Source organism: Strongylocentrotus purpuratus, unplaced genomic scaffold (assembly GCF_000002235.5).
Source record: "Strongylocentrotus purpuratus isolate Spur 01 unplaced genomic scaffold, Spur_5.0 spur5_scaffold_11, whole genome shotgun sequence".
Lineage (NCBI taxonomy): Eukaryota > Metazoa > Echinodermata > Echinoidea > Camarodonta > Strongylocentrotidae > Strongylocentrotus > Strongylocentrotus purpuratus.
In genome coordinates this window covers 20,171,727-20,181,870 of record NW_022145596.1, presented here as the reverse complement: position 1 = coordinate 20,181,870, position 10,144 = coordinate 20,171,727, and the positions used below count along the sequence as shown (strand labels likewise).

At 37.5% G+C, this 10,144-nt stretch overlaps 1 protein-coding gene and 1 non-coding gene across 2 annotated transcripts in view; one reads left to right on the top strand and one right to left on the bottom strand.

The window, feature by feature from the left end:
• The first annotated feature begins 2,198 nt into the window (after positions 1–2,198).
• The window catches only part of LOC574827 (gamma-aminobutyric acid type B receptor subunit 2), a 164,105-nt gene continuing 156,159 nt past the window's right edge, over positions 2,199–10,144 (top strand). The window contains exons 1-3 of the mRNA XM_030980175.1: positions 2,199–2,359; positions 3,934–4,079; positions 5,942–6,177. Of these exons, the coding sequence (XP_030836035.1) occupies positions 2,199–2,359; positions 3,934–4,079; positions 5,942–6,177 (543 nt within the window). The remainder of the gene's footprint in view (positions 2,360–3,933; positions 4,080–5,941; positions 6,178–10,144) is intronic.
• On the bottom strand, positions 9,582–9,659 carry Mir981 (microRNA mir-981). Its single transcript, NR_038814.1, has one exon. It is a non-coding gene; the product is annotated as a microRNA mir-981 (primary transcript).

Below are 10,144 nucleotides of genomic sequence, written 5' to 3'. Positions count from 1 at the left end.
TGTTGCTAGTCGGAAAAATCCACCCTCCGATTGTGAAAACTATCCCTACTTCGCGGCAACCAATTTGGTGTAATATCTTTGAGTTTGGCGACCTTATCCGACGTTTCGATCAACTCACTACTTCTGTCGACAAACTCGATTTTGAGCGAGCGTTCGATGAAAATCGTAGCAATTGATTTTCGCAGAAAAGACTTGCCTGCGCTTTGGAAAGTCAAACGGTGGAAAGTGATAATGTATTCAGACGTTAAATATCATCCGGTTCCCTTTAGGGCATAGGGTATCTACCGTGGAAGGAGAAGTTAGGAGGTATGAGAGGAGAAGACGAGATGATGGGTGGGTGCCAAATGAGCATCGTACGCAACGATGCGGAAAGCGTGGATGCCTCGTTCCGAAGCCGTGAGATGCATGCTTGCAACTCGGAGAACGTCCCGTGAGCACAAATCCCAACGGTGCCTGCCTGGTTCTCTATGTCATCAACAGAGAGAGAGAGAGAGAGAGAGAGAGGGAGAGAGAGAGAGAGAGAGAGAGAGAGAGGAAAAAAGAGAGAGAGAGAGAGAAAGAGAGAAATAAATAGAAAGTGGGAGAGTGTGGAGACACATAGAGCAAATGGAAAATAGAACTGTCCAAGAAAGAAAAAAGAGAGGGGAGGGGAGTGAGAGAGAGAAATAAGGAGAGAGATTGTAGAGAAAAGGGAAAATAAAATTGTCTGAGAAAGAGAGCGAAAGGAGAAAAGAAAGTAAGAAAGAGAGAGAGAGAGTGATCAGAGGGAAACGGAGTGCGCCATTTTATAGCCTCTCTCATTGGAATTTGCAAGGAACATTGCCTGTCATAAAATAATGACTAACTCATGCAATGTGTGGAAATTTAGAGCCCCTTCTAAATCTCTTGCAAATGAATGCGGTGCCTTTTTTTTTTTATCAGATTGACAATTTTCGGGTATTTATCATCATTAAAGGTAATACAAAGTTTTGGGAAATTTTGAAAATTGGGTGGATAGTGAATCTTTACAATTTTGATATATTTGGATGCCCCTGTGGATGTATTATAAGCACTAAAAAATTAACCCCTAAAACACTTTTTTTTTCGAGAAAAATTGAATATAAAAATTTACTGGTGCTCCCGGTAAATTTTGATAAATTTCAAATAGCGCCTACGGCCGTACAATGGTAGCTGCGACCACGAAAATCTCAGAATATGTAGTTGTGATACATAATTTCCAAACGGGAATAGCTCATCGGTTGTTTTTTGTCAAGAAACATTGTTTCATAGCTAAATTGATATCTTGACCTTGAGAGGGAGCTATACAACATAAAGAGTTTATTATTTATAATTTCATAACTTTAGACTCGATTTCAAACGGGACAACGACCAATGAATATTGTAGGAACGCATGTGCTTCCAATATGTTAATTTGAACCAAATTCATGACCCCATACCAAAACTTTGTAATACCTTTAAGCTTATTTATCGACGCGTTAATGTATCTCGTACGGCCACCATGTAATACCAAGCGGGGCCTCGTGACTTTTTTTGAAAATGAAAACACTAAATAATATATTAATCAAGAACTAAATGGATACAGTCGATTTTAAGACAGTGATGCGCAACTATCCTACAGGATGTATTTTTTTATTCAAATTTGTATTCCATATTCGTTTGAATTTTAATCCCTTGCATTCTATCCGTTATTTGGTTTTATTTTTTGTAAATAATAAATTGACGCTTAAACCTAATTAAAATAAGAAGGGCCAATACAAATATCAATCGAAATATCATACACGAATGGGCGAAATAAAGCGAAGGAGGGCATGAGGAATTAGCTCTTTGCAAAGACAACAAACTGTTCAACAAGAGACGAAGAAGGAGCATAATAGATAAACTAAACAGAGTAGTAATGGCACAATACAGAGAGAGACCCGGGAGGAAAGAAGCGCGCACTGACTGACGTAACAAAGGTGTGCTCACGACTCAGGGTCTCTCAACGACGTAACAATGTAAATGATTTAAGTACGCATGCGCACCTGCGCATCTCCCATGACAATGCGTACTGAATTGCCCATGGAGTAAGAAAGGTCGCAAACACTTCAAGAAAACAGAGTAGAGCAGGTATTGGGGCTAATCCATTAATAGATTAGTTTTGACCAAGAAAAGAAAATGAAGAATTAGGCCTTGATTGCTTTCAAGTTAATAATCTGAAAATGGGAAGTGGTCATGGAAAGGCGGGTCAACCCGTTGAGTTACAGGGAATACCAGAGGCATGGGGCAATGGGACGAACAAGAAGGAGGTGTCGAAGAAGACAACGTCGCCAAGTCCAGCGATGGAGAAAGTTATATCATTAGGGGCTGAGGACATCAAAATGTAGGCATATATTTCCTTTTTACGGAAATTCTAGCTTAAATAAATAGGCCGTACTTTACATTTTCACTTTCAAACATGATACTAAAATTGGTTCGTCACCTTCTTCCTTGTCGCTTATTCTCTTATTGTTATTACTTTTTGCTCTTCTATTTCTTTTTTTTTTCTTCAATTTTCGCTTTTCTTTTCTTTTCTTTATTATCATTCGTCTTCTCCTCACTCCTTCTTCTCGAAGTAATTATTTTTCTTCTTCTGATATTTCTCGTTATCAATTGTTCCTTCCTTATTCTTTGTTTTATTTATTGTCATTTTCATTTTCATCTCCTTCATTTCATTCATTTTAAGCCCTTTATTCTCCTTTTTCCCATTTTTTGTTTTACAGCGTGAAAATGTTTTCATTCTTTTTAATTTGTTAATTTAAGATCTTCGTTTGTTTTCATAATTTAGATTAGATATTCTGCTTGATTGCTTGTTTGTTTTTATTTTTCAATCTTTCCTAGAATTCGTTATGAATACGTCAACATTTAAAGTAATATACTGCCTTATTAGTAATAAATGCGGCTAAAGAATGGGGACGATGGAGGGAGCTAGGGAGGGATGGGCAGTGACCCCCATGTGCACTTTTAAAATATTGTTTCAGAACATTTGACCCACTATTCGCAACATGATATAATATTCCCTTTTAATCATGTTAGCATGTTCGCTTAAAGCCCATCTCGCCCCCCCTCCCCCCCCCCCATAATTAGAAATCTATTGGTGTTGCCATTAGTGCGGTGACTTGAGAATAATGTAAATTGCGTTGTTTGATGTTGATTGGTACAGTTTACGAGATGATCAAATATTAAAGAAAATCGAGTTCTAATGCACTGTGCCTCCCTCTTGCATTATGTCATTCTTTGCACGCATAAGTTACAAAATGTCACCTGCCACACAGGTGCCATAGCATAGGCCAAGGCTATCTCGAGTATTTGGTGGCTACAACAGCCTCAATGCGCAATGAAAATAAGTTTTTCAAACGGTAAGTTATGCTTAAATAAAATAAGAACATTCTTTATGAAATACCCAACAACAACAACAACAACAACAAAAAGGAGAAAATAAAGGCAAATGCCATCCACAACAGTATTCACACGAGCTCATGTTTCACTCATCAGGATCCTATCAGAGAAAAGCAATCGGGGTGTATTATAATACTTTTGTTTTCACCAAGACTTAAACGATTTCCCTTTCACTGCATTTACATATATACCAACCGTTTATTTAGTTTCCTGCATTTTAAAAGTTAATGCTGATATATGTAGTAATCATTAATATCAATATATTAATAAAATAACGTCATAATAATGTTTGCGAGTATTGATAGGGTTTGCAAAGCTATCGAGGGGCACAAGAAGGAGCACAGTATCTGTTTACATTTTACATACTTATTTTACTGCAATAAGCCTTGTCAGGTTTGATTCTGCTGGGGTGTGCTCCCGCATCCCCCCCCCCCCCCCCCCCCGATCCACTCTTCGATCCGCCTATAATATTTCTCATATGATATTTAGATGTTGATATTTTTCTCTTTCTCTCATCAGCGAATCTGTGGAAGAAGACGGGACAAAGGAGAATACTTTGCCAGAAATGAAAGAAAATGGGACCCTCAGGGATACCGGTCAAGCTAGTCATGCTAGTACTAGTAGTGCGAACACGATCGAGATATTAGGTGGCAACAAAACACCTGGTAAATACGTCTATCCGCTTTTTCTTAACCCCTCCTGTGCTTTGGGCGGCAAATTGTGCCTATATATTTAAAAAAAGAGTGAATTTTCACTCTATTTTCACTTTCTTGGGAGTGACGTCCGTGATCACTTGTTTAGGAGTGAAAATCGATTGATTTTAGAGTGCTCTCTAAGAAGAAAAGAGTGAATGTTCACTCTATTTTCACTACATTTTCACTCTCCAGAGGAGTGACGTCCGTGATCACTCGATTTTTTTTTAGAGAGTAAGTATTAGTGTTGTGAACAATGTGTTTGCATTGAAAAGAAATTCATTTTTCTTCTTGAAACAGAAACAGGTAGCTTCATTCTGAAGTGTATTGTCATTGAATATCTTTTATGCCCAATTTCACAATAAAACAAACATGAAATTCCAAATTCAAAAATATAATTCGTGACATATTTCTAAATACCTTGCGGCACAGATTGGATTTAAAAAATAAAAAATACCTATTTTAGCATTTTTTAATCTGATCCAATTGTCTTACCCCAAGCCAGCTTTACTTGGAGTATTTAATATTTGTATTATCATCTCTCATACATGATCACTATTTGTGGATGTTTCTACGACAAAAATCCCCCTAGGTGCATTTATTTATTTCAATATTTTTTCTACATTATATTTGGTTGTTTGCTTTTTGTTTTTGTTGATTTTTCTTTATATTTTAATTTCTTCTCCTTAATTTTCACTTTGCACTCTGATGCTTTTTATTTGAAGTTTGCTTTACAGAAGTATTTGACAAGTGCATTATGTTTACGATTGAATATTTCATTTTTAGAAAGACAAGGCTCTTCCATCAAAATTACGCTTCGCCGGCCTCTATCATGATTTGAACAAAAAACTTGTCCATTAGGGAAAATAAATAATTGTCTGAGAAAAAAAAGGAAAGAAAAGAAAAGAGTACAAAACACATCGGAAACGATTTACTTGGAAGGGCAGTGTCTTTCGTTAAGATGCAATTAAATGTTGCTACAGATCGTAAGCTGCTTACAGTGAAGATAATTTGTCTAATTTGAATTTTAAAAGTGATAATTATCGTTTAGTTCTTACAATGATATAATTTTTTTTTCTTCATTTCATTTCATTTCATTTCATTTATTTCCATTGACATTTCCATGTTAGTGAAGATCTTTGAAAGAATTCGCTTTATACTTTTCTCGGGGACTTTTTTCGTTTTCCCCTATTTTCCTTATGATTATGTTAGATTCATTTTGCGTTCGTAATCTAAATCATGATATTTTTTTTATTCCAAAATGATTGGTTTAATCTTTGATACACTGACGTCATATTAGTTTTAATTTTATCCATGGCCAATCCTTTTATTTCTAGCACTCTCTCCCTCTCTCTCTCTCTCTCTCTCTCTGTCTCTCTCTCTCTGTCTCTTATTTCTATTCAGATGACTATTATTTTAGCTAATAAAACTGTCACAATTAGCAAACGTCGGTGTTACCGCTGTCATAGATTAGTTAGTTTCATAAATCTTTTTCATATATACGTGTTTGATGCAATTTATAGTAGTCATGATTATCTGAGTAATAAGTCCATGTTGTAACTAACATGTCTTTCTTCACTTTGACGAGTTTCAACCGACTTCCTCTTTGTAAGACAATTGTTCCCGAGTTCCCTGACCCACAAAGGGCTAACAATTATTAAATTCCAGACAGTAAGATGAACGAGGAAGCCGAACATGTCACGTTTATTATTTAATTCCTCATCATGTCACCAATTACTTATTCATAATTGTAATCAATCTTTTCTTCTTCTTCTACTCCGTACATCGCCACGATCTCCTCCTTTCTCATCGTTCTTTTCCTTTTTCTTCTCCAGCCGAACCCGTAGTTGATGTATCTATCACGAGTCGACGTCCGATGAGGACTAGGAGTGGTTCCCCAAGGCCCAAGTCCGACGGCAACACCAGGTCCTGGAACGCTGGGTCACTGGATGCTGAAGAGGGGTCTAGTCATATGTCGGTGACCTCCTATAACTTGACGCAGACCATCCGCAGCAGTTGTCGATCCTCTAAGTGCCTTCTGGATTACTCCGATCTGATGTTCAAAGAAATTGTGAGAAGTTTGGCTGGTAGATTTGTATACAGTGAAACCTGTCTATAAAGACTACCCATTCGCCGGAGACAAGAAAAGTGGTCATTATAGGCAGGTGGTCTTTGTAGACAGGTTCCTTTAGTGTATGTTTCAATGAGAAACCAATTTCAAGGGAAACGAAAATGTGGTCTTTTTAGACAGGTAGTCACTATAGCAGGTTTGACTGTATATGGGTTAGTTTAGTTTTCAAAACATCTCTGGCAATCCCAACTCATTCTTCAATTAGATGTGAGCTAGATGATAAAATTGATCCCGAACCCATTGCAATCTCTGAAAAGCGCTCGGAATGGTCAGGTGGAACCCTTAAATCATACTTACAACAAGTTGAACGTGTTTAAAGAAAATGTTGAGTTATTGGCATGCGATTAAATTGTTTTGGTTTTGTAGCATGCTTTATTGCATTCATTCAGTACAAATTTTAAAAAGCATACATCTTCATTGACATACTTAACATTTCAAAATGTAAAGAAAACTATGAAAGAAACGGTGTGGAATCGACCAGAAAAGGGTGATCATGTAGCATAAAGTATTGGTGTGTACTGCAAGGTTCTGGAGTCATCAAAACGATTTTTAAAAAAACGGCCCAGTCTTGGTAAAGTAACAATAACTGTACGCAGAAAGATATATATGGGACTACAAAAATATTTTGTATCAAAATCGGGCCTCATTTTAAAGCTGTTACTTGTCATATTTAGAATATGAAGGCATTTGAAGAGCCATGCTTTTCAGGGAACATTTTGTCTCTGATGTTCCTCCACATTTGCACAATAACAATGATAACGCTCACAAATTAGTTTTCACTACTCCTCGGAAGTCTCCATGAGTTGCGCAGAACTGTTCACTAAAAATACAAACTTTTTTCCTTAAAAAGCCTACCTTCACAAATATTAATACAACTGCTCTATACCCTTTCTTTATCTCTTTTCTCATCAAAGGATTGCTTTTGTATTATTGATGTAATAGTACATTATGTCTTTTATCGTAATATCATTTTGTTACGTGGATTTGATACATCATTTATTTTAATGTGCTTTTTTCATTACATCCCTCTCTCTCTCTCTCTCTCTCTCTTTCTCTCTCACTTCCTCTCGATCTATTTTACTCATCCACAGTTAAAGAAGTTAGAGCTGATGCACACAAACACTCGCTTGCGCTTTTCGAATGATTTCGAGAGAGTGGAACAGAGGAATCAACAACAATTCACAGATATTACGCATGAACTCAAAAAACTGAAGCAGGCTGTGGAAAGACTAGAAATCCAGCAACGAAACGAGCGGCCATTCCAGAATAAATTCTCTCCGCCATTGCCATCAGAGAGTGTATTGCAAGATGATGAATCACGTGAGTGGTTACGTGCCACTACAAAGCTGGTATGTCGCGCATCTTCGCAATATGCGCCCGCGCCGATTACAAAGCCATCGCGGCTACCGGTGCCGGTTCGCGTCGAAAGCCGGACCTTCGATCGTGCGAAACCGGAAACTGTCGGCTATATCGGAGATCCACCTGAACAACAGTCACTACAACAACAACAAGAAGAAGCTGCACGCCGGATATGGAACAGGGCGTTTTTGAAGGAGCAGCACCGCGCAAATGCACGAGCTATTAAAACGCAGCAAAGGAAACAACCAAATAAAGCTAAAGAGAAGCAAATCAACATACAGGAACATAAAAAGGGACCCAAGCTAGCGCGATTCCGTTTTTAATGATTAAATGGTCATCAAATTACCTTTTCTCGTAATCAGATCGCAAAAAGATGCATGCTGCACCAACATCGTTATCAAAATAACCAATAAGCTGGAACTGAGATGATAACAATATTTCTCAAATTTGACCAATCAATAAAACACTGGCGTGTAATGAGAAGTTTTTTGTTGTGTGACTTATCTTTTCAGTATTTTCAATCTGTACAGCTAAAATATTTTCTTCAAATATTTTTTAATAATAATTTTCAAAAAAAATAAACAAAATGTGTGTACTTCTTTCTGAATGTTGCCGGGTCGAAAAAGAATTGTACACGTGACACGAGCGCAACTACTTTAAATAACTGGAAAAAAAAATCATTTTAAGGCGATTTCAGTAGCCTCGTGCGTCATCAATTGAAAAGTGCGAACAGGACAATGACGTATAACGTTATCCGAAAATGATTTTTACGGGACATACAATAGGGTACTGAAATTGCCTATAAGTTGATTTGTTTATAAAAACAAATGCGATCGTGTTTTATCTGACTTAACATTCAGTAGGGATTTCAGTATTCAGAGTTTCGGATATATATTGCAAGGTAAGGCAAAAAGAGGGAAGAACATTATATTCTCAACGAAAGGTTAATGATTGGGGCCCTGTTGCATAAGACTTACCATTGATGGTAACTTTGCCATTAATGGCGATTACCATGGTAATAGGGCTCAACAGCCAATCAAAATCAAGGTTTTCATGGTAGTTATCACTGATGGCAAAGTTACCATCCATGGTAAGTTTTGTGCAACGGGCCCCAGATTTGTACCATCTATTTTCTCCCAAAGGAAAAAAGAAAACATGTTTAACATAATCGAAACTATTTTCGACAAATCAATTAAAGGGTAATATCATTACCTTAATGTGTATCCCAAAGAAATCATGTTTAGATTACGTAGTACGTCATTGTCATGTTCGTAGATTTCAATAGGTGACGCACAGAGGTATTGAAATTGCCTTGCCTGTGTTGATTTTGCGAAAGTACAGTAGTTGCTATCGTGTTATTTATTGACTTAAGTATCAAAATAATGACTGACTTCAATATCGAAAGCTATCACTCGATTGCCTGGCTTAATGGGGCCAAACGGCTATAAGAACTGACATTAAACCATCAACTCCGCGGGAAGACCCAGCGAAGCTGATCTAAGTTTTCAATTCATTCAGGCAATCAAAAGATAGGTTTTTTAATTTTATTTAACCAATTTCTATTCATATTGGGAGTCAGCAATACACTTTTAACAAACAAGAGCATATAGATTCTCCCGATATAATCGGATTTCAAGAAAGAAATTGATTGCAAAAATTAGGTTATTACTCTTGGTATAAGCCTAAGTTTAAGCATTTGGTTACCAACCTTTTTTATTTCAATTATTTTGTCTTCTGCATTTCATGTTACAAAATTCATTTTATATGCAAAGTATTAGTTGTTGATGAATTTTCTACACGTCTAATAGCTTCGCCCTCTTGAAAATAAAATTGTATTCCGATCAGCAGTCTTCGCTAGAACATTCAAGGATTATTTTTGAAAATGTCGGTGTACGATTCCTTTAAATTCCAAATGACGATTCACGGCGATACTCCCCGGTTGCGTCATTAATGTTGCATGAAGATTGCACTTCGCTGAACCAAGGCAATAACCGCAGGTTTCGTTGACAACGAACAGAGACATTAAAAGAACTGTGCGATATCAGCGAAACCCGTGGATAATATGCCTTCTGTGATGTCATGACCTGGATGAACACGTGACTCCATCTTCTAGTCTTTGTACGGGCAGCGCAGCATCATAAAAAATGTATACATAATTCCTCACACACGCTCTGGCCCGAATTCACAAAGGAAGTTTGTCGACAAACCTTGGTTTTCGTACGTCATATGACGCGTTTTTTTACAAACCTGGTTTGTAAAGAACAAAAGGAGGTTTGGCGAAACAAAAGGAGGTTTGTCGACAAACCTCCTTTGTGAATTCGGGCCTCTATGTCTCTCTGTCTGTTTGTCTCTCTCTCTCTCTCTTTCTGTCCCCCTCTCTCTGTCTCTCTCTGTCTCCCTCTGCCTGTCTCTCTCTCTCTCTCTCTCTCTCTCTCTCTCTCTCTCTCCTAGGCCTTCTTTCCTCTGTTATCACGCTCTGCAACTAATACCTCCTCCCCCCCCCCCCCATCTATCGTTCCCTAATAATAGTGAGGGCGGTATTGATAAT